This window comes from Pinus tabuliformis, chromosome 1_2, assembly GCF_031772625.1.
Source record: "Pinus tabuliformis cultivar Carrire ecotype Pingquan chromosome 1_2, CPIR1, whole genome shotgun sequence".
Taxonomy (NCBI): domain Eukaryota; kingdom Viridiplantae; phylum Streptophyta; class Pinopsida; order Pinales; family Pinaceae; genus Pinus; species Pinus tabuliformis.
Genome location: NC_142298.1, coordinates 428060782 through 428085738, shown reverse-complemented (window position 1 = coordinate 428085738; position 24957 = coordinate 428060782). Strand labels below are relative to the sequence as shown.

Below are 24957 nucleotides of genomic sequence, written 5' to 3'. Positions count from 1 at the left end.
GAGTCTCCTCCTGCATAGTCGAATGACCTTGGTGCTCTTGATCATTGGGAGTCTCCCCCGCAAAGAGGGCTTGGTGCTCTTGATTAAATACAAGTTCCATACCCTAGTACATGACAAAATCCAATGGAAACATTGCAATCCCCCACAATCCTGAAATCTTGAAAAAATGACAAGTCTGCTGGATTTTGAGTGAGATCTAAAATTCTACTTTCTCCATATGAAATCCAATGAGGTCGAAACCACTCTCAAACATCCTGAGTCATTTCATGGTAATGTTAAAAATTTAAGTAAAATGATGAAAATGAAAGATAAATGAGAATGCCACTTTTACTTTAAGAATTTAACATTACCATGAATTGCATATCAACACTAGGGCCATAGGATTGAACATTACGTTGCCACACTAAAAAAAAATTGTAATAGCTCCCTCTATCACTCCTTAAAAGGCAGGGAGCAAAATTTTTTTAGGGACCACGCTCTCAAAATTTTCACCCACAGAGAGCGAATTTTGGGATTGTGCTCCCGGGGTCGCTCCAGCCCAGAGCGCGCTCCAAGAGCGGATTCGACAGGGGGGGCCGCTCCCTCGCAACCATGGTTTGGACGCTGACCTGGAATTTAGGCTTAGATCTCGGGACCACATGCTCCTAACTGGAAAAATTGGGTTGCAATTGCATGGATGTAAGCTTGTGCATGCGGTTGGAGGCTTTCAACCGCATGGAGGCATTGCTGTGGGTGCGGTTGAGGGCCCAGGGCAAAGAAAGAGGGGTCCAAGTCAGGGTTTGGTCACCTGGGATGGTTTCTTAGCCTCTGAGTGCCTTGTAGCCCCTGTAGGATGTTGTGAGATGTTAGTTTGTTGCCAGTAGTCGGCCCCACTTCTTTAATGGGACATAGGAGGTTGGGTCGTGTCATAGTAGCCCTCAACTCATGTTTACCTTGGTAGGCCGGTGAAGTTGGGTAAATGTGGGAGGGGTGGTTACACCTTCCACTTCAGCGCATTAGTTAACTGCGTCATAACTCATCCTAACTTTTAGGAACAAATCCTAAATTATAGGAATTCGTCCTAACTTATAGGGAACTCGAGCATGCTAAGGAGAAACTCGTTGTGGTCCCTTTGATTAAGGCACAATTCAAGGAACCCTTCTTCACTACTATTTTCAACAAATTTAGACTCAACCTTTGGAGCTTCTTGCTCCTTGTCCTTTGTCATAGGCAGGATCTCATGTGACTTCCTAGCTACAAGGTCCTCCTCAAACTTCACATCCAGGCTCACCACAATCCTCCATTGTGCTGGAATGAAAATCTTGTTGTATCCCACAAACATGCAATTTATGCTGGAGGGCTCCATCTTTGTTCTCTTCTCTTCTGGTACATGTAGATACACTGGACAACCAAAGATATGCAAGTGTCTCGCCTCTGGCTTCACACTAGTGAATGATTCCTCTAATGTCTCGTCGTCGGGGATCTTGTGAGGATTCCTGTTCTAGATGTGGACCACCGTATTGCATAACTTTTTCCAAAGGAAAATGGGCAAGTCTTGATCATTGATCATGGCCTTAGCAACCTCTATGAATGACTGGTTCTTTCTCTCTACATGGTTGTTAATTTTAGGCAACAATGGTATGTTCTATGCTTTAGAGCAATTTTACTTCAATTTCTTTATTAAGCCAGTATCAATATTGAGATTAGAAATCACATCAACATGATAGTAAAATGCAGATAGAACATAAACATAAACAATAGAAGACAAGTCAAGACAAAAGGACGCAAGATGTGGGACAAATCCCAATGTGGGGAAACCCTTGATCAAATCTTCTTTTAGTCTTCAATAGTTCAGCAGAGAGAGATAGTACAATTTACAAATCTGATAAATTATAATAGTAGCAAAAGAGCCCTAACAAAAAAAGTCAACGCTGGTCAACAGGGTAGATTTGACCCTTAACTAATTGGTCAACTTCAGTCAATTTCGGCCTCCAAACAACAAGATGAATCAGCCCTTAAAACAACCCAGTCAAAATCTGGTCAAACAGCCCACTTGTGGTCAGCCCTAGTTGCAGTCAACGCTGGTCAAAGTCAACGTTTGGCCTCGATTTTTGTGCCTAGAAATGCGGCCTGCCCAAACAGAGATAGCCCTCACAAAAAACGCAGTCAAAGGAGGTCAATGCATGCTGGTCAACGCTTGGTCAAACTGTCCAGAAATTCAATGTCCTGAAATTTCGGACGTGTGGAGAGAGAGGCCCAAAAATCCATACCCAAACAATGAGGGGAGAGAGAGAGAAGTGTGAAGATGAATGTGTCCAAATGAGGCTAAGGCATCATGATTTATAGCAAACGTTGAGGATGATTAGACATGACTATTGGGCTTCTAAGTCTACATAAGTTTGCTGGCCGACCTTGACAATTTGTCCATAATCAAAATAAATTCATAACTTTATTTGTACATGTCGGAATTAGATGATGTTTAGATCAATCCTACACCTTTCGGAGAGAGGAATCCAAGAAAAATATCAGCTGTCATAAATAAGATGACCCATGTGGAGTTTGGCCCTAGTTGCCAATTTTAACACTCCCTCTCAACTAGGGAGAACTCCATTTGCTAATCCATTTGCCAATCTGTACTATCTCTGCCATCAATGCACTGCTCTGCTCTGCTGAACTATGAAGAAGAAGAAGTGATCAAGAATGTATCATACCATTCTCTACTGACCCGAAGTCAGTCCCAATCAAAGGAGAGTGTGTCATACCACTCTTACTGACCCAAAGTCAGTTCCAATCAAAAGAGAGTGTCTCATACCACTCTTATTGACCCGAAGTCAGTTCCAATTGATCCCAGATCAATGTTGGCCATCCTAGCATAGGGAGTACGGTAGTACATGTTGCATCCATTGGTAGTACTATGGTCCCTATCTTCCTTTCCCTACTCATTGGCTAGATGAGAGGTACTTCCCATGAGTCCCAGACTGCATGGGTAGGATGTCTCAGCAAGAGAAGGATGAACCACTCATCCTGCCTACATGTCGCCAAGGGGTATCACAGGGGAATGCTGAACCACTCACTCTGTACACAACAAACCACTAAGGGAATGCTGAACCACTCACCCTATGGTTGCTCACCGCTCCAAGAAGTACCCCAAGCCGCCCGGAGCTCCCAGAGTTCAATGTCCATCTCATACAGGACCCTCATAAGAGGGTCTCTCCACGACTCCAAGTTGTTCTTGGAAGGCCAAGAACTTGACCTTCCCCAGGGGCTTTGTCAAAATATTGGCGACTTGCTCATCAGTCCCAATGTGATGGAGTCTTATTGCTCCTCGTTGTACCATATCCTGGATAAAGTGGTACCTGATATCGATATGCTTGGAGCGATCATGAAACACAAGATTCTTTGATAATCGAATCCCACTCTGGTTGTTGCAGAGGATCACGTTGGTATCCATCACATATCCAAACAGCTCACTGAAGAGCTTCCTCAACCAGACAACTTCACAGGAGGCCACACTAGCAGCTATGTATTCGGCCTCGGCGGTGCCCAAGGCAATCGATTTTTGCTTCCTGCTCATCCACGATAGTGAAGCAGAACCCAAAGAAAAACAACATCCAAAAGTGCTCTTGCGATCCACCACACTGCCAGCCCAATCAACATCAGAATAACCATGCAGCCTCACATCTCCGGCAGTGTATCTCAGTCCATGAGTGATTGTGCCCCAAAGATATCTCAGAAGATTCTTGGCACCAATCCAATGTATATGATGAGGCTCAACCATATATTGGCTCAATGTGTTAACTGCAAAACATATGTCCGGACGAGAGTTCACTAAGAACATCAGTGCTCCTATGAGTTGACGATACTTAGAAGCATTTCCCAATTCAAGTCCAGCAACACTACCACATAACTTCTTAAAGTTAAGGTCCATTGGAGTAGTCATAGGCTTGCAGTCCACCATCCCAAATCTTTCCAATATCTTCCAACATATTTTCCTTAAGATAGGAAAATTTCACCTAGCTTTTGCCAAACCTCCAACCCTAGGAAATAGTGCATCGATCCTAGGTCCTTCATCTCAAATTCAGAAGCCAACTTCCTCTTACATTTTGTGAATGAGAGGGTCTGCACTTCCTTCAGCTCTATGCTTGATTTTGTAGAGCCACTTAGAGGTGACAACCTATTTATCGTGGGGTCTAGGGACCACATCCCAGAGATCATTCTTCATAATTGACTTGTATTTTTTATTTATAGCATCCTTCCATACTTGATGCTTCACAACTTCTTCGAATGATGAAGGCTCATTTTGAATGATAGTGCTCATGGTGGTCAAATATACTTGATACCTGTTCGGCTTCTTGCTTTCACGGAAAGTCCCCCTTGGTGCAATATGTCTCTCGGCTTGTTCGAGATTCTCCCTAAGCCATGAGGGTCTCTTCTTGGAGGAGGAAGGCTCATGAGGAGGATCTATAGGATCCATAGGTTCATCAACTTTAGGCATTGTTTCATCTTCTTTTGCACCCTGGTTTCCAGTGTCAGCTTCTTTGTCCTTCCTTAGGATAGGAAGGTTGTTGATCTTCCTGAGGGCCATATCTTTGTCGAAGGTGACATCATGACTTATCTCAACTTCCTTTTGACCAACCACATAAATTCTATATCCCTTAGAGTTTTCACTATAGCTCACAGATATTCCTTTCTTCCCAGATGCACCCAATTTGCTTCTTTTCTCTTTCAGCACATGAAAATATACATGACTTCCAAAAAATTCTAAAATGAGAGACATCAGGTTTCTTACCAGTGAACATTTCTTCGGGAGTCTTGGAGTCCAATGCTTGATGAGGGCATCGATTTTGAACATACACGGCGATATTTGCAGCTTCAGCCCATAGGAACTTCGGAAGGCCTTGATCATGAAGCATGGCACGGACTGCTTCTACAATAGAGCGATTCTTCCTTTCAGCCACACCATTCTGCTCAGGAGTGTATGGCGTTGTAGTCTCCCTCTTAATGCCAGCTTCTCTGCAATAATTTTGGAATTCATTAGATTCGTACTCTGTCCCATTATCAATCCTCAATATCTTGATTTTCTTCTCGAATTGGTTTTCGGTCAAGGCTTTGAATTGTCGGAACCAGGTGAACACTTCATCCTTCTTCTTCAAGAAGTAGATCCGAGTCTTGCGAGAATAATCATTCGTAAAGGTGAGATAATATAAGTATCCTCCCAAAGAGTTTATGGGCATCATACCAGTTATGTCGGAGTGGATCAATTGCAATATGCTTGTGGTCTTGCTATTACTTGAGGGGAAGGGTCCCTTTGTAAATTTTCCTTCGGCACATCTCGGACATACACTTTCATGCTCTACTTTGAACTCGGGCTCTACTTTGAACTCGAGCATACTTGTCACCATTTGTCTCACATCGGGTAGGGCCTTATAATGAAGATGAGCGAACCTCTGGTGCCATAGTTCATATTGTAGAGATGTGTCGCAAGACATGGCTCCCAATGGACTTCCTCCAACTTGATACAAAGTGTCAACCCTGAACCCAAGAGTAAAAGCATCTTTAAAATTTCTTTTCCCAACACTTATCTTTCCATCGATTAATGCCACCTTTAATCCTTTGTCCTCCATGGCTGAAATGGACACCAGGTTCTTCTTGAGATCAGGTACATATAGTACTTCTTGCAAATGAATAGTGTTACCTTAAATTGAAGGGTAACATTCCCTACTCTCTTCACGGGATAAGTGGCATCGTCTCCAAGGATGATCTCCAAGTTTGTCTCCTTTTCTATCAGATTAGATAGGGCTTCCTTGTATCCGGTGAAGTGCCTTGAGGCACCACTATCAATCAACCAATTTCCCAAAATCTCTGGAGGAGAGGCAGTGGAGAGGGCTGATATAAGATAATACTCTTTTTGCTTATTGTTAACAACATTTGATTCTTCATACCTGGAATTCCTTGATTTCTTGGAGGATAGACCATTTCCTTGATGTCGCACATTCCTTTTTCCTTTGCCATTGGACCTGCCATTCCTTTGATCGTTGTTGTTGAAGTTGCCCCTGGAATGATTGTGATCATCATCATGCGATGTGTCCCTTCTATTTGGACACTCCCTTGCATGGTGGCCAAACTTATTGCAAACAAAGCACCCACCCTTCTTTCCTCCCTTAGATCCAGGCTTTCCATGGAAATGACCTTTAGACCCTGCATTATTTTTCCTTTTGGCATGAGCGGAGAATGCTGTGTGGTTGCTTCTATTAGAAGGCATTTCTTGCTCCATCATTCTTGTTTCTCCTTGAATGCATCTCGACATCAATTTTTCAAACCCTGGAATTCGATCATTGTTGAGGACGGTGGTTCTAAATACATACCACTCAGGTGGGAGTCCTCCAAGGGTGGTGAGAGTAAGTTTCCTGTCAGGAATGACTTCTCCAATCGAGAGTAGATCATTCTTGATCTCAGTAATCCTCAAGAAATAGGATTGAATATCCTCGTCCTTGCCCTTCTTAATATCCTTCAACTTATTCTTGAGAAATATAATTTGATTAGCATTACTAACCTTGAACATGCCGACCAACCTGTCGTAGATCTCCTTGGAGGTCTTCAATTCAGAGATATAGGCCACCAGATGCTTGTCAATGGAATCCCTGATAATCTTCTTTGCTTTGACTTCAACCCTATTGTACTTGGTCTTCGCAACAGCTGGTGCATTTGAAGGAGGCTCAGGGATTTTACCCTGCACATAATCCATCACTTCTTTTTCTTCCAAGGTCAAATCAAGAGACATCTTCCATCCATGATAGTCAGATTTATCATGGAGCTTGTCTTCAGCCGGGAAGTAGGATGAGGAACCCATTGAACCTTTTGTCCTTGTCCAACTGTCTTTGGTGATTGCTCTTTCACTCTTGCTTGGGCTTTGTCTTCACCTCAGTTCTGATACCATGTTAATTTTAGGCAACAGTGGTAAGTTCTATGCTTTAGAGCAATTTTACTTCAATTTCTTTATTAGCCCATTATCAATATTCAGATTAGAAATCATATCAACATGATAGTAAAATGCAGATAGAACCAGTGTTGCGAAAATCGTGATTTTTTGACTCAGCCAATATTATCGCCTGATTTTTACAAAGTTCCCCCCGGGAAAAAATCGCGATTCAAATGGAAAAAATCGCGATTCAAATGGAAAAAATCGCAACCCTCCGGGACAGCGCGTTTTATAAGCAAATTGATGAGTTTTATTTCTCATTTTTAGCAGACAACGGACTTGTTTGAGAGCTGAGGAGGAGAGGAAGGCATCTACTAGGGCAGAGGAGGAGAAAAACGAGAGATTTTAGCATCCCAAGCAAGAGAACTTCGTGTTTGGACCAAATTTCTTCGGCAAACCGTGGTTTCCAGGTATGGGCACCAAATTTGGCCATTTTGTTTTGGTTTTTTTCTTGTTTTTGCTTGGGTTTCTATAACCCATTGATTATCAATGATTTTTGAGTGGATTTGATGGTGTTTTTTTTCATTTTTGTTGCATAGAGGTGAGAGGATTCATTTTGGTCAAAAATGCAAAAACTTGATTATTAGATTTATTAGTTTAATTTTTTCTTGTGCTGTATTTTCTTGCATCATTTTTTATTGGGTTTGAATGTGCATTTTTTCTATTTTTGTTGGATTGAGTTGAATTTTTTTTGTTTGTTTGTCAAAAATTCAATGTGCTGTGTCATGTATGTATTTTTTATTTTATTTTTAATTTTTAATTTTTTATTTTTTAACTTGCAATTCTTATTATGCCATAGGTTCAACTTCAAACTTCATCTTACATTAGAACTCAAGAGTTCAACCAAGTTACAAAGATGCCAAGGAAATTGGACCCTTTGTGGGAATTTGGTGAACCTGATGGAGGGTTTGATAGAGTAAACTTGTTTTGCAAGTTGTGTGGGCAGCATATGTCAGGGGGGTTTATAGATTGAATTATCACCTTGCACAAATCCTTGGACGTGATGTAGGGCCTTGCACCAATACAAATGTGGAAATCATCCAAAGAGCCATGAGATCATTGGAAGAATTAGAGCAAGAGAAAGTGATCAAAGCAGATCTGAAGAAGCAACTAGCTGGGAGTGTGTTAGGATGTGAATATGGAAATGGCACTAGTTCTACTTCAACATCAATGTCTACAACCAACCCTGTAGCTACCTCATCATTTTTTATTCCTAGAACCACGGTTGGTTCACAACCATCTATCACTTCAATGCTTAAAAAAAAGGAGAAAGAACAAGTTGACAAGTTGTTGGGCAAGTTTCTCCTTTGGAGTGATATTTCTTTCAACGTTGCAAGGAATAATCCATTTTTCCAGCGTGCTATTGATGCTATTGCAATTGTTGGCCCATGGTACAAAATCCCTTCTTATGATGACTTTAGAGGTTGTATTCTTCAAGATGAAAAGGTTGACTGCACCAAAAGATTGGAGGAGTTTAGGGCATCATGGGCACAAACAGGATGCACTGTGATGTCAGATGGTTGGACCGACCAAAAGGGGAGAACCCTTATAAACTTCTTGGTTAATTGTCCCAAGGGGACAATGTTTATGAAATCTATTGATGCATCTTTACATATTAAAGATGCAAAATTATTATGTGATTTGCTGGATGTGTTTATTTTGAAGGTGGGTGCAGGACATGTTGTCTAAGTCATAACGGACAATGCTGCAAATTATGTTGCTGCTGGCAAGATGCTTATGGTGAGGCATTCTACTTTATTTTGGACACCTTGTGCTGCACATTGTATTGATTTGATGTTGGAGGACATAGGAAAAATTTCTTTTGTCAAAGATATTGTTGACTCATAAAAAAACATTACAAAATTTATATATAATTATGCATCTGTGCTTAGCTTGATGAGAAAATTCACCAACAACAAGGAGTTGGTGCACCCCCTCTTGAATTCTATGTGAGATGTGAAGAGAATGTTTCTTTCAGATGAGTGGTGTGCTTCGACATTTAGCCACAAACCAGAGGGAGAGGCCACATGCAGATTAGTTTCATACCAGGAAAACTTCTGGCCGAGAGTGTAGGAGGTGTGTAGCGTTACTGAATCTTTGGTAAATGTTCTTCGATTAGTTGATGGTGAGAAGCCCGCAATGGGTTATTTGTATGAGGCCATGGGCAGGGCCAAAGAATCCATTCGGGCCTACTATGATGATGAGCGAGATGAGGGGTTTCAGAAACAACTCCTCCTATGGGAAGTGATTGATGAACGATGGAACAACACAATCTATCGTCCCATTCATGCTGCGGGGATCTACCTGAACCTCATGCTTTCTTATCCATGTGGGTTCTTATTTGATGCTGAGATCATGGATGTATTCTTAACCTGTGTTCAGAGGATGGTGCGATCTCCAGCAGAATGTGCAGAAATCTCCAAAGAAATGGAGATATACAAGATGGCAGGTGGCACATTTAGCTTTGAGATCGCTATGGTTGATAGGAAGACTAAAATGCCAGGTATTTTTTAGTTTGTTTCAAATTTCATTGTCTCTTCAAGTTCATAATTTCATACTTTCCTTCAACTTTCAAATTTCATTTTTTTCTTATGTTTATCTTATTTGTAATTTTGTTGTAGATGCATGGTGGACTCGCTATAGTGCTAGAGTACCCCATCTGCGAAAGCTTGCCATTTGAATCCTCAGCCAAACATGTAGCTCCTCAGGATGCGAGCGCAACTGGAGTGTATTTGAAAAAATACACAACAAGAAGCGCAACAGGTCAAACTTAAAACTTAAAATATTCCAAATTTCCAATTAATTTTTTGAATTTATTAATGAATATTTTTTTTTTATAATTATTATTTTATGATCTTTGTACAGGTTGGAGTCCCAACGACTTAATGACATGATCTACATCTACTACAATCTTCGATTGTGGGTGAGGCAACTTGAGAGGATACTTGATATGGAGGCCATCTCATTGGATGGGATTGACACCACTGTTGCATGGAGGGTTGAGGCCGAGAGGCCTCTCATGGAGTCTGCCGATGATTGGTTAGAGCAGGAGGTAGTGGAAGGCGTAGAGGGGGAGGAGGAGGAGCAACAGGAGGAGGAGGTGACACCACCTACCCAGGCTACCCCTGCCACCAGTAGAGGACGTGGTCTACCTCCTGTAGCTCCTAGTTCTTCAGCTTCTAGAGCACAGCAGAGTCCACTGCCAACTCCACCGGCATCTACATCTAGAGGGAAAGGGAAAGCTATTGCATTTTCTCGCAAGAGGGGCAGAGGAAATCAATAGTATTAGTTATTTGGTTCATTTCATTGTATATGACATTATGACTCATGATATGAGATACATTATTATATTTTTTGTTGATATTTTGAGGCTGAGTTGGGACTCAGGAGTCAGGACTTACTATTCAGGACATGATTCACTGTTATGTGTGATGTAGCACTAGAAATGATATTACACATCTTATATATTAGTTCTTTTATCATATTTATGTGTCAATGTATTTATTTTATGTTGTAGATGCTTTAGATATTAAAAAAAATTGAAAAAAATGAATATTTTTGTATTTTATGATTTTTTCCCGATTTTTACCGATTTTTTCCCCTCGCCGATTTAATCCCGATTGCGATTTTTGCAACATTGGATAGAACATAAACATAAACAATAGAAGACAAGTCAAGACAAGAGGACACAAGATATGGCACCAGCCAGGGACAAACCCCAATGTAGGGAAACCCTTGATCAAATCTTCTTTTAGTCTTCAATAGTTCAGTAGAGAGAGATAGTACAATTTACAAATCTGATAATTTATAACAGCAGCAAAAGAGCGCTAACCAGAAAAGTCAACGCTGGTCAACAGGGCAGATTTGACCCTTAACTAATTGTTCAATTTCAGTCAACTTCGGCCTCCAAACAGCAAGATGAATCAGCCCTCAAAACAACCCAGTCAAAATTTGGTCAAACAGCCCACCCGCGGTCTGCCCTAGCTGGTCAAATCCAACGCTTGGCCTCGATTTCTATGCCCAGAAATGCGGCCTGCCCAAACAGAGATAGCCCTCACAAAAAACGCAGTCAAAGGAGGTCAACACATGCTGGTCAACACTTGGTCAAACTGTCCAGAAATTCGGTCTCCTGAAATTTCGCTCTCCTGAAATTTCGGATGTGTGGAGAGAGAGGCCCAAAAATCTGTACCCAATCAATGAGGAGAGAGAAAGAGAAGTGTGAAGATGAATGTGTCCAAATGAGGCTAAGGCATCATGTATTTATAGCAAACGTTGAGGATGAATAGACGTGACTATTGGGCTTCTGAGCCTACATAAGTTTGTTGGCCAACCTTGACAATTTGTCCATAATCAAAATAAATTCATAATTTTATTTGTACATGTCGGAATCAGATGATCTTTAGATCAATCCTACACCTCTCGGAGAGAGGAATCCAAGAAAATATCAGTTGTCATAAATAAGATGACCCATCTGGAGTTTGGCCCTAGTTGCCAATTTTAACAATATTACAACCCTATTCTTCTGTGGGTTGTAAGATACTATTAGCTCCATCTTAATTCCCGCCTCTTTGCAGAAATATTTGAAGTGATTATAGGTATACTCACCCCCATTGTCTAACCTTAGAACCTTGATCTTCTTCTCTCTTTGATTTTCCACAAGAGTCTTCAACTCCTGAAATCGATTGCCTATCTCATGCTTGGTCTTCATGAAGTAGATCTATGTCTTCCTAGAGAAGTCATCAAGAAAAGACACGTAATACATGCCTCTTGTACCGATGCTATTGACATGGGCATGCATACATCCTAATGTGTTGAAAACTGCCAAAAACGGACACAAAAAACTGCCCAGAAAATTCTTTTTGGGGGCAATGAAATTCTGCACAAGGGGGCTTCTGCCCCCTTGCAAACCCCTTGAGCAACCCCCCCTGAACAGGGGGGTGCGTCGCTGTCCACCCTAGTGACCCCTTACCCAGTTGCGCCTGGCACAAGGTACAAGTACAACACATGGGGATAATTGTGCAAAGAATATAACACATACCCAACAAAGATAAGATAGTTTAATTAATGTGCAACAAATAACCACAAAAGTAGGTCAATGGGACTAACAGGTAAATTCCAGGGTAAAATACAGTGTAGGAGTGCTTGTTGTCATAGTCATCAATCACAGTGACAAGGTTGATGCACCAGTGGATGACATCCCTTGGGGATGATCAGGGTTTAGGGTGTCTACCCTATGATCTTGGAGGGAATGACAACACAAGGAAGCCCCTCTCTGCCATAATCTAAGTTCGAGGAAATGGAACTATTGAAATTTGATAGAGCCCTTGCTACACCACTGAAAATGGAGGGTATTTCGGCAGTCTGGTGTACCTTTACTCTAGGTTCATCTAGATCTGGTCCTTCTGTGATGTGTGATTCATGGTCTGGAATAAGAACTCTTGACAGGCTTTGAAGATGTAGGTTGACCACTTGGAGGGGAAGGTTGCGAGGAAAGGCCTTATTGATCTAGGGACTAAGGTATCCTTCAGCATTAGTAATAAAAGTTCATTTCTTATTTTCTTCCCACTGTTGTAAAAAACAAGGAAACTTTTGATGAATGCTTCCTTGAAATTTAACGAGTGTTGAGCATCCATCACCTAAGCGAGATGTGGGATACTATGTTAAACTTTATTGTGTGCACCTCTTGGCCTGCTTAAGAAGCCGTGATGGCTCTGATAAACAGGTCACTTATTTGCAGGAATGACCAATCAGTCAAGCTTCTTGTGACAGCATTGCCACAAATGAATGTATGGATGCTAAATTTGTAAAATGCTGAAACAAATTGCCAATGTGGTAAAGTTTTCTAATCTTGGAACTTTATCTGCCACACATGATTAGAAAAAAATTACTAGTTAGAATAGAACAAAATATTCCCTTTTATATTAGGTTTGTGGATTAATCCTTGTGTTGTTCTAGAGATAAATTCTCATCTGATCTGTTCATCCCTTACTCATCTCCAGAACCTGGTTTTTAACATACTGATACAAAAGTTTGTTTATTTTCCCTCCTAGTATCTACTATCAGTACAAGAAGAGGTGTAGTTTCAATCAAAGGTAGACGGTAAGCATAAGAACCCATCTTCCTCCAACCATTCCTTTGTCATTTGCAATAGCTGTAAAATAATTTTCTTGATTACATTAATTTCATTATCATTTATTTCCATACACACAAAATAAATGTCTGCCACAGGAGGACAACTGGGTTGGTGAAAGTGGGGTAGTGTTGTAAGTTGTAATCCTCACCAGGGTTTGATTCCTCAAAATAGTGGCTAGCATGTTCCTGCAATGGAGCCATCGATAAGCAGTTGACCTGCCATGGTAGTTATGTCAGGCTGGTTGGTCACATGCCAAAAATGTGTAAATGGTATCCCTTTTCTTGATAAGTAGTGGATACTCAATATAACTAAGTTGGTTCATTGTCGTGATTTTTATACTTTCGTAAATATTTTCACAATGTCTAGATTTTCTTATAATGTTCTACACTTCCATCAAAAAGGAGCAGTGGGATCCACATTGTGCCATTTGTGTCAATACCTGTTTGCTTCATTCTTTTACCTTTTCTACACACCACATCTATTATTTGATAGCAGTGTAGCTACCTTGTTTTGGACTTAAGTGTCTGATTTGCCCAAAAGGATTCTTATCGTGTAGATCTTAATTGCAAACTGATAAATGCAAATATCTGTCACTATTTGAAGTCATATGGACATTTCTTTATGCCTACAATGAACAATCATTTTAGGTTTTATTATTTTTACTTTCTTATGTTGAACATTCTCTACAAAGAATATTATGTAAGCAGGTCAAAAAACATAGGTTTACTCTTGAAAGTTGGGTTGTCAGGTCTTATTCTTCCCCATTTTTACCATCCATTCTGTGGCAGGGTGCACAAGCTGTGGGAATGGGCAAGGATTCACAAAGTGTGCCTGCTGCTGCTCTTCTATTTACAAAAGCAAATGAGATACTGGGGTATGTTGCTTGTTCAATTTTGGATGTGTTAAGTTGTATACCTTCATTTAAGCTAGCGAAAAATAAGTTTCTACTACTTTGCTTGGTAATTTATATTTATTATTGAATTGAAGTCGGTAAAAATGTAATCTTGCTCATATGTCTTCTGCAATCAACATCCTTATGATCAGTGTTTAGCCAATACTTAAGTTGGCTGGTTAGGATGCTTTTTCTTGTCTGGGACAATTGTTGGAACTTGGACTTTGTTTCAGGTATGATCTTCTAGATTTGTGTCTTAATGGACCCAAGGAGAAACTGGACTCAACAGTTATAAGCCAGGTATAAAAGCGGAGGTCAAAGTTGTGCATCGAATAAACATGTTGGCAAGCGATGGATGTTTCTTGTTCTTTCTGATCCAATTTGATGATATTCACCAACCTTTTCATGTCAAGGATAGGAGAAGAAAATGCATTTCAATATCCTAGAATAACTCAATACATGTACAGTAGCAATGAAAAAGAGGCCTAGTGAACATGCTTGAAAAATTCTGACTAAAATTTGCCTAGCCATCCACCATTCATGTTTGCAGCAATACATATTTTTACTGGAAAGAATTCAGGTGCTGAGCATATTGTCATTATTAAATCTTTTCTGGCAGCCTGCAATATATGTGACAAGCTTGGCTGCAGTTGAGATATTGCGAGCTCGTAATGGAGGCCAAGATATAATTGATTCTGTCGATGTGGCATGTGGGCTAAGCCTGGGCGAGTATACAGCGCTTGCATTTGCCGGTTCCTTCAGGTGTCTTTTCCTCCAGATATGCTAATGTTCCTGTGCACTGAACTTTATTTTCTGCTAGCATGTCCATCCTTAATAAACCTTTTTGGGAGTGTTCTGATGATTTACTTTACTGTTTGGACGACTTTCATCCCGAAGCTTTGAGGATGGGCTCAAGCTTGTCAAGCTCAGAGGCGAAGCAATGCAAGTAGGTGGCTGTAAGGATTTTTAAGCAAGTTTTTTCTTTGGTAGAAGGATATATTTGGGGTGCATCATCCAGTGATATCTTCTTTTTATATTTCAGGAAGCATCAGATGCAGCTCAAAGTGCCATGGTCAGTGTTATTGGCCTTGATGCAGAGAAGGTTCAAATGCTCTGTGATGCCGCTAATGAGGAAGTTAATGATGAGAATAGAGTGCAGATCGCAAATTACCTTTGTCCTGTAAGTGGGACAAACTTTCTTGTTGCTAACATATCATATTGGAAGGCAAATATCCAGTGTTCTTATCAAGGAACTATACAATCTTGTTTGGCCAACACACTTTTGAATCTGAATAAATAACTAATATAAGAAGCATATTACAGGGAAACTATGCAGTTTCAGGGGGAATGAAAGGAGTGGAAATAGTAGAGGCGAAGGCTAAGTCATTCAAAGCACGGATGACGGTAACATTCTCTTTTCAAAGCCTGTATATCAACTGTTTATTTCCTTATAGCATCCCTCTATGTCACGACTCAAAATACGTCGGATCATTGTACAAAAAGAACCAAATCTTTTTGCTCTCTTGAAATGCTTCAGAAAGTTATCACGTCTCATGTTTCATGGTGAATGGGTTCTATTGAATTTTTATCTTGAAATATATTTATGGGGTTAAAGGGTTTAAGTTCTTTGTTCACCAAGTTCCACGAGGCAGCAGCTTAGATGGGGCAAGAAGGTGCTAAACAATGAATGTAAATTCTCATGACAAACTTTTAAACAGGAAAAATAATTTTCCTTGGGGAGAGATTAATATGTGTTTTGGGACATGATAAGGAAATTATATGAATGCCTCGGTGGTACTGAAGTCTTAGCTGTTAGTTTCTCTAAGTCCAGCCAAATGTACCAGTAAATTTTTTATACCCAGAAATTTATTTTTACTGAAAACCCAGAAAAAAATAGATTTGAAATCTACGCACAATTAACAGACCTGAGCTTCTCACAAATTATGCATAATAGAAACAAGAAATCCAAGTACATAAACTTTTCACAGCTTTTACCCCGGAAAACCCGTGTGGGGAAAAACCAACAAAGAGGGATTTTATTAGGTTTCAGAGAATAAATCAGGAAAATATTACAACAACAGTTCCAGAAAATTTACAGCCAAGAATAGCCCTAGAAAATGGCCCTTTTGCTCTGCACAGTATGGCCCAGCAAACGGCCTCTCCCTCTACAGTGTACGACTTCTTTCTCTTCAGCGAACTTGGCCTAGGACATGGCCTCTCCTCCAGCAGAGAATGCGCCCCTAAAGACTCGGCCTCTCTCCCCTGTGAACTTGGCTTGGGCATGGCCCCTCTCTTCCGCAGACGATGGCCTGAACATGGCCCCTCTCTTTTTGCGAATTCGGTCCCTTCTCAGCTGCTCGACCTTCCTTCTTCTCACCAAAATTGGTCCTCTTATCTCTCACTTGATGTGATCTCCAAATCGTGTCCTTTACCCACTCATTCCAGCAATTTATAATTTCTTTCATAACCCTATTTTCTTGTTGAGATCTTCAAAGAAAAGATCAAAGGCCAAAATTTGATCTTATCACTTTCTTTTGATCTGGTCAAAAAAGAAATATTAATTTCCAAAGTTATAAACTTTAGAAATCTGAGTTACAAAGCCAATAATAACTAATTAAATTAATTATCATGTTTTTCCTAAGTTTAAACTTAGAAAAAATACTTCTGAAATAAGTAATTATTAAGGTATCTTCTGCATCCCTGGACACAAGGCCTATGCAGAGACACCTGTCCAAGCTGCATTTTTAACATTAACTGTGTGGAAAGTGCCTACTATTGATTTTCCTTTCTCTATGATTTGTAGTTTATGGAAACTATGTCTGTTATGGTTGTCGCTTGTTTCTAGATCATAACGTTCACTGAAATGTGTGTGAGAAATTAGATAAAATAGTTTCTAATAGGTCTCTCTTTAGCTGCCGAAGATTCATAAATGAACATATTATTAAAATTATGAGGGGCTTATTTTACTTTTCATGTAGCTGTTAGAATTTCTGTGTTTATGATTTTTATTACAAATTCGGAAACTCCAGCTTACAATGGACGCTTCTCGAATATAGTCCCTGTGAACTTCAGCCCTAGGGTTAATCTGAAGTATTAATTTAACGGCAGCAAACAATGGACAATATTTCATCTCACTTCAACCCAACACATTAGGCACCCTTGGATAAAATATACCAAACATATGCCAACAAGTTTCAGCCTTTAGGGCACACTTTTCCAAGCATAAACTAGATCTGAAATCACTTTAATTACTGCAGATTTACAGCAGTAAATCTGGCCTATTATCTTCAAGATGCTTGTCAAATCACTCAACAATTTCAGCCCTTAAATATATCAAATCAGCAACAAGAAGTGCTGAAAATTACCCAATAATGAGGACAAAGAAAGTTGAAATCAAATCTGCAATTACACAAGTATTGGACTGTAGGAAACTTGATACATATGCATGAGTGAAGTACATGTACATACCATAGCTTTATCACAAAGCTGGTAAAATCTTTCATGCTCTCCATAATCCTAGCTAGGGAAACCATGAAAACTTTAGCCATCACCAAAGATCTCCAACAAGCAAGCATCAACATTGGCAAGTCCTTGCTGGCTTCAACAACAAGCTTGTATTGCACAAGCTCTCCACACTAGCATGGTTGTCTTCCTTAGGGTTTGCAAACCCTAGCCATGTTGCACCACACAACTACATGGCAATAGAACTCTAGGGTTAGCCTCCAAATCTACATGTCCATCCTAGGGTTTGACTCCTCAAAACCTAGGTCTTCCATTCTTGCATCATGACAAGTGCCAAGACCTACATAGTTGTCTAGAATCCAAGAGCTTGATCATCTTACCTTATTAGCTTAACATTCATGATCTTGCACCACAAGCATATATAGGTGATCTTTATATAGGGAAGATTTCCTTGTGGTTTAGTTTTGATTAAATAGCTAGAGAATTTTGCTAAGGTGACAATGGTTGCTGATCTCTTGTTACCACAAGGTTTGGACATGCTTAGTGGGGCTTTGGAGTTTGGACTAGGCCTGCTAGATTTTGCGGCAATAGTGATAAAGGCCTTATTCCTATCTAGTGCAAGGAGAGAGTTGAGATGGTTTACTTAGACCTTGTAGGAAGTAGAAGATCATATGGGAGCACCAAAATCTACTATTTGGCTGAGGCATCTACTTAAAAAGTTTCACACTTATGTTGCAATGATAACTTCTATCATTGATATAGAGCCTCCCATCTTTTAGGAGGCAACCATTGAGCAAGTGTGGCAGGATGCTATGACTAAGGAGTATAACTCCTTTTTGAAGAATGATGTTTGTGAGATTGTTCCAAGACTAGTTGGAAAATTTGTGATAGATTACATATGGTTGCTCAAGATTAAACATGCCGTTGATGGGAACATTGTACACAACAAGATTTGTAGCTAGAGGATTCTCCTGGAACGAGGGAGTTGACTATGATGCAACTTTTTCCCCTTTTGCAAGGTATATTTCTATTAGAACCAATGTTACATTTATCATTATTGAGAATTTATTGCTAGGGGTCTAAAATTGAAATGATTGGCAATATCAAAGAAAATACTAGAAATTATTGGGAATCTTAAATATATATATATATATATATATATTTTCTCACTTTTTAAACTTGTAAAACAACTTCAACATCAAAAACACATTGCTACATAAATATGAAAATAAAACTGATATATAAAATTTCAAATGGTGCATTAAATATCGATATTGAACTCTGATATTTGTCTCAAGTCATAAGTTTTGAGTCTTTTGACAAGATGATATAAAATCACAACAAAATAAAAGAATATATCTCTCGAGATAAATCATGGCAACAAGAACAATAGATTTCCCTTTGTTTGCTTGATGGAAAATGAACAAATCATCCTCAACAATGTTATTGGAACCAAACTAGTCAACCCCAAAAACTTTATCTAGAATAAAACCGCACCAAAAGACCAGCTGACCAAAAAAAAAAAATATTCAAATTTTGAAAATATATATATATATAATGCGCATTCATATGAATTCAAACCCTTATACATAAATATGCAAAGTTTCTCATGTACATATCAAGTAAGGGTGCACATAACCAAAATAGCACCAAGTGCAATCCATCTCTGAATGAAAATACATCAATAAAGAGGTTCTAAATGGCCTCTAGAGTCCCAAAAGAATCATGCTACAACAAATAACTACATAGCTTCAAAATCATTGTCTCTTTTGGGATCCTCATTGTCAATATCACCGTCAAAGCAGTAAAATAACATAGAAAAAGCTTAGCATTCCTACTTAGTGATTTTGCTTACGTGAGGGGTACATTTTTACTAGGGCTATTATAGAGGATTTCAACAATCAATGCCACCAACATTGAGGCACATAGAGAGATTGATGCTTTTGATTAAATGCTAGTTCCATACCCTAATACATGATAGAATCCAGTGGAAATGTTGCCATCTTGCCAATCTTGAAATTCTGAAAACTGTTAAGTTTGCTAAGTTTTGAATGGGATTAAAATTCTACTTTCTCCATATGAAATGCGATGAGGTTGGAACCACTTTCAAACATCTTGAAACAATTAACCATATTGTTAAAAATCAAGTAAAAGGATGAAAATGAAAGATAAAGGAGAGTGTCACTTTAAAAAAATGAAAATAAAGATAAGATACATTCTCCCTTATCTTTCATTTTCATCCTTTTAAGAATTTAATATTAACATTAACTACTAGGGTATATATCTCAAGGGATGAATAATGGGAAATGAAAACAATAGATATCCCCTTGTTTGCTTGATGGAAAATAGTCACAAAATCCTTAAAACTCAATCCCTTAACTCACTTTAAAAAAACGAGGTTAAATGACAAATAATTTGGTTGTAAGGTAATATTAATAGAGAGTGATAATTTCAAAATTATTGTGATAATTTAAAAAGGAGAAATTATCACGATATATACTATTGATGTTATTGTTGAGGTTGGTTTTGGTGATATTATTGAAATAACTCCAATAGTATCCTGATGAGTGCAATATTGATTAGAAACATCATGTCTATTGCATCATGTTTTATTTGAAATTTATACTAAATGGATGTGGAGATTGCTTTTCTGAGTGGTGTGATTGAAAATGAAGTTCAAATAAATTAGGCAAGAAGTTTTGAGGTGCATGGGCACAACATCCATGTTTGTAGGGTGATGATGGTTCTTTATGTGTTGAAGCAAGGACCATGTACATGGTTCTCAAGTTTTGATGAGTACTTTTTTTATTTTGGACTTCTCAAAGATTTGTGTAAATTGTAATTTTTATTATTTGTATGATAAATCTGATCTACTTGTCTTGGTCCTGTGTGTAGATAATTTTTTTCCTCTGGTCTATTTTGAAAAGCTCATTTTGTGGTGCAAGGTGATGTTAGTTGGCAAATTTGACATGGAGGACATTGGTCTATGGCATTATTTTCTAGGATCAGGGGTTTGGCAACAAGTAGGTGAGGTCTTCCTTTGGCAAGGGAAGTACTTTATGGAGATTTTGAAGAGGTTTCAAATACTTGATTACAAACCCGCGACCACACCTATGGTTCCAAATCTAAAATTGTCTTGTGATTTATATTATGATTTGATTTATCATTCTTTGTATGGGTAATTGATTGGTTCCTTGATGTATCCCGTGATTAGTAGGATTGATATATGTTTTGAAATAAAAGCATTGAGTTAGTGCATGGTTGAACCTCAACCATCTGATTAGAAAGTTGCCATGCATGTGTTGAGATGCTCGACGGGCACAATTCATTATGGCATGAGCTATGAAAGAGATGGTGAGTTATTTTTTAATTTTATTTTTCGAGGAAAATCTGGGTAGATTCACCTGAAAGGATCACATCCCGCCGACCAAACTAATCAGAGCCTAACCCCGAAGGCGTCGAGGAGAGTTGATCCCGTAACCTCCCAATGGTGAGGTGCTTTAGCAATGAGACCTCGATCAATTGAACTAACCCTCGAGGCTAAAAGAGATGGTGAGTTAATGCTACATGGTTTTGTTGATTTTGACTAGCCAGATGCAAGTAATAGGATGAAGTGAACCTTGATAGTTCCTTCATAAAGTCTTCCATTGAAGAGATATCCCATAAGATCCATATTAAAATAATAAATATTTATTAATATGAATATTGCTACGGGATGATCATTGAAATAAAATGTTGTGTATATAAATACACATTGGAGTGATACTTCATATTCTTTGGGAAAAGGGATTATTTCTTATTATTATAACATAACTGTGCATTATGAACTATAATTTTTGTTACCTAATAAATGTTTATAACATTATCATTTTAGTGGTAATATACCCTAGGTATGTTACAAGGCATTCTCCTTAAGATGCTTTGTCCTCTAAGCATGGGTAGCGAACACTTTTTTTGATAGAATGATCCATCGTCTTGTAAACTTCTCTTATTTGATAAGGTTGAGGACAAAAGGTGATATGATTTCTGAAGCCTTTAACAATTATATCACATAGAAAAAGGATTGATCAATAATATGTGGATTCTTTTAGAAACTCTGTATTGCTAAGATTCTTGATTTGAATATTTTTGCTTTTTATTTTGAGTTGTATTGTTATTTGGATCCTTCGACACGTAAGTAAAGCATTGACTTTGGTTGGGTAACTATGGAAGTTGATATGTTGATCCTTGTGTGCTTAGAATTTTTGTAATTTGGGTGACAAAACAGTAACATGGTATGCTAATCCTTCTTAATTTTGGATATAGTGTTCACATGTTTTACTTTAGTATTATGTTTGTCATAAACTTGTGTTGCCATGTAATTCATTGGTATTTCAGTATGTATTAGTGTGTCAATATCCTTTGGATGAGGTAAGGCTTCATCTATGGCCACTAATGGACCTTCAATTGTAGCTGAATCTATAAATGTTGCCTTGTTGAATTTTTTTTCTGATATCAATCCTTGGCTACTCTTCATCTAATAAAACCTTGTTAGTGACAACATTAGTTTTTTCCTCTTTAGTTGAGTCAATGAGGGTTGCCTTATCCATGGTTTGGATATTGGTGGAGGTTTCTTTGTCAGTGAGTTGTTTCTTGATTTCATATTGTGTCTTCTTCTCATTCCTTAACTACTTGACTTTTACAAGTAGATATTTATTCTGATTTCTCAGACGAGAAATTCTTTGTTGTTATATAGGTCTTTGCTAATGTTTTTAATCTCTTCCTTGTGAACATCTTTTATACTACTATTTTGTCATTGAAGTGCTTTTATTTGTTGTTGAAATTGATGGACTATTGCATCTTGGTAGTTTGGTTCATTTGAGTTTGAAAAATTTCTATCTTTGTGGACAAGGACTTGGTTCAAATTTCTTATTTTTTTGTCTAATTCTTCATAATTTTGTTGTGATGATTGCTTGTCACATTGAATTGCAACATCTTTCACATTACAATATATTTTGATGAGGGAATTTTTGTGTATGATTGTAATGTCCCTTGTGGATTAATTGCCCACGCAAGGATGAAATAGCCTGTCCAACCCTATAGGCTATAGTCTTTGATAAAGGGGGAAACCCAATTATCCAATGTTTTGGGGCACCATTGGGTAAATTTTGGGGTGGCTAGGGAAAAAAGTCTAAATTGGGGGGTTGCACATGAGCCCCTCACATTTGATTGAGGAGAAAACCCCATGAGGAAATCTATAAATAAAGGAGAGTTGGAATCACTTTATCATCATCAATTTGGATTGGAATATCTCTGATTTTCTTGAGCTGAGGCTCTAAGGGTTTCAAAACCCCTTTTTCTTGATTAGTTTCAGTGGAGGTGATCCCACCCTAGCCAATCCCATATAGTTTTGGTGGAGCTGATCCCACCCTACCTAGACACCTCTTTTCTTTGTTTTGGCACAACATATTCTCTTGAAACAACGTGGTTTTATCCTTGCAGGCAAGGAAGAAGCTCTTTAAGGTTTTGTACTAGGTCAATGAGTTCAGTTAAGGCAACAAGGATCATCTGCTTATTGTGGACACTGAGGGTTCTCTCTTCACAAACAACGAAGGCTACTTTGGTGATGTTTTGTGGCTGCTAGAAGTGCTGGTCAAGTAGTGAGGCCTTTTTGAGTTCAGGAAGACCTACCCTACTTCAAGAAATCAACTTGTTGGAGGTTCAAGAGCTCGGTCTAGAGCAAACGTTAAGGTCTGAAGTTGCAACGAAGGTCTGAGGTAGAAAGACACATCTAGGGTCCGAGGACTGCAGGGCCGAGGGCCTCCGATCCCGATTCTAACAACGAATCATAAAAAGGGGTCATCATCATACCTCAACTTCGGATTTGGAACAGTGGGCTAGTTAGGGCAGAGGAGTCTAATCAGAGCGGTGAACAATAAGCAAGTAGGTTTGGAAAGAAAGTTTGTCAGGGAAATATGATATCCAACCTAACTAGGGCAACACCAATGTAACCAAATTCTTAGATGGTTATTCTTTGAGTTGATTAAAGTTGTGCAGGATCAATTGCTAATTGAAGTTGATGATTTATGGTGCTAGGATTAACTTATGACTACATTATTAGTACTAAAAGGATCAATACTGTCAGGGTGTAACGGCCCTAGTAAATGGTTGTGGAACCAATATAGGTTACTAAAGTTTTAATTTTGTTTATCTATAGCTTAGTTACAACTGATGCATTATGTTGATGGTACTTATCACTACTGCATTTTAATGATCATTGTGGAAAGTTGTAAAGATTACTGTGATATTAGTGCAATTTTTTTTTCCATGTTTGAAACCCTAAGGGCGGAAAAACACCCTTAGGATATTACAGTGGTATCAGAGCTGTGCATCCTGCTAGCTTTTGAGTGGATGAGCCTTGTATGTGTTAAATTTTCACTGTTCTATTGTCATGTCCCTTCTTAAATGAGTTAGTCACGGGGTGCAGCAACACAATTTTGGCTTCATTTTTGGCTTAGGAGGAGGACCCCACACGCAAAACTTAGGAACTATAGGCAATTCAATTTATTTCTGGTAGTGAGTGGAATGTGGGGGCCACCACATGCATAATTCGAACTTGGCCAAGGAATCTGTTGGAGGGAATTCGAACTAGTGGAAGGAGGGGCCCACAAGAGGCTAAGGGGGGTCCAAAGTGATAAAAGGGGATGGAGCTCTCATTTTGGAGCATTCTGATTATTTGACAAACAAACTTACTCTTGTACACTCTGCTGCTTAGCGAGTCTATCGACTTGTTTAGCCACGAGTCTTCCGCAGGGAAGATTCAACCTCTACTTCGGGGGACTATCCATGCCCGCCCTAGGGAGGCTATTCCACAGAGGTTGCAGGAGTTTCAGCATCAATTCATAGTTCATCCAACCACGCAGAGGAAGGGACTGCGTACTTTCTGGGCAGCGAGAAATACGCAGAGGAGGATTGAGCCAGCCAGGAGGTCCCTAACTTGCTGGGAGTTCCAGGAGCAAGGAAGGTAGAGGGATGAGGGTATTTTCTCAGAGTTTTGCAGCCAGCCAGTCAGTGCACACAACAATATGAATTTCTGGGGCGGAGGGATTGCGCAGTGGCCTCTGGCAGCAAATTCGTGGGGCATAGGTGATCAGCCATTAGGGCCAAGGGCCATCCGGGGAGCAAGGGATCAGCTACCACAGGTGAGAGCAGCATTTGAGGGGTGTTTCCAGGTGGATTTGCATGTTGTTTCTTGCAAGTCGAATTTGGCAGCAGTAGTTGGAGAGGGGCTCCTAAGAGGCCGAAAATCCAAAGTCAAAACTAGAGAAATTCCTTGCTGGGTTTTTCTGGGTTTTGTCCAAGGAGTCTAAGGCTGAAAGGACAAAATTTTCTGGGCGGTTTTTAGGTACATTCCAGCAGGTTGAAATCAGTAGAACAATAGTTTTCTGGGACAGCGCAGTGCATAGTGGTGCAGCAACTGAACAACCATCTTTCCAGCTATTCCATCACCTGGGTTTGGTCTAGCCACCACTT

The 24957-nt window shown here is 39.3% G+C and overlaps 1 protein-coding gene across 1 annotated transcript in view; it reads left to right on the top strand.

Moving 5' to 3' along the window:
- Positions 1–24957, top strand: part of EMB3147 (Acyl-carrier-protein S-malonyltransferase) — a 98862-nt gene that overhangs the window by 33264 nt on the left and 40641 nt on the right. Inside the window, exons 2-7 of the mRNA XM_089395335.1 lie at positions 13880–13965; positions 14217–14283; positions 14603–14745; positions 14881–14929; positions 15026–15163; positions 15307–15387. Of these exons, the coding sequence (XP_089251461.1) occupies positions 13880–13965; positions 14217–14283; positions 14603–14745; positions 14881–14929; positions 15026–15163; positions 15307–15387 (564 nt within the window). The remainder of the gene's footprint in view (positions 1–13879; positions 13966–14216; positions 14284–14602; positions 14746–14880; positions 14930–15025; positions 15164–15306; positions 15388–24957) is intronic.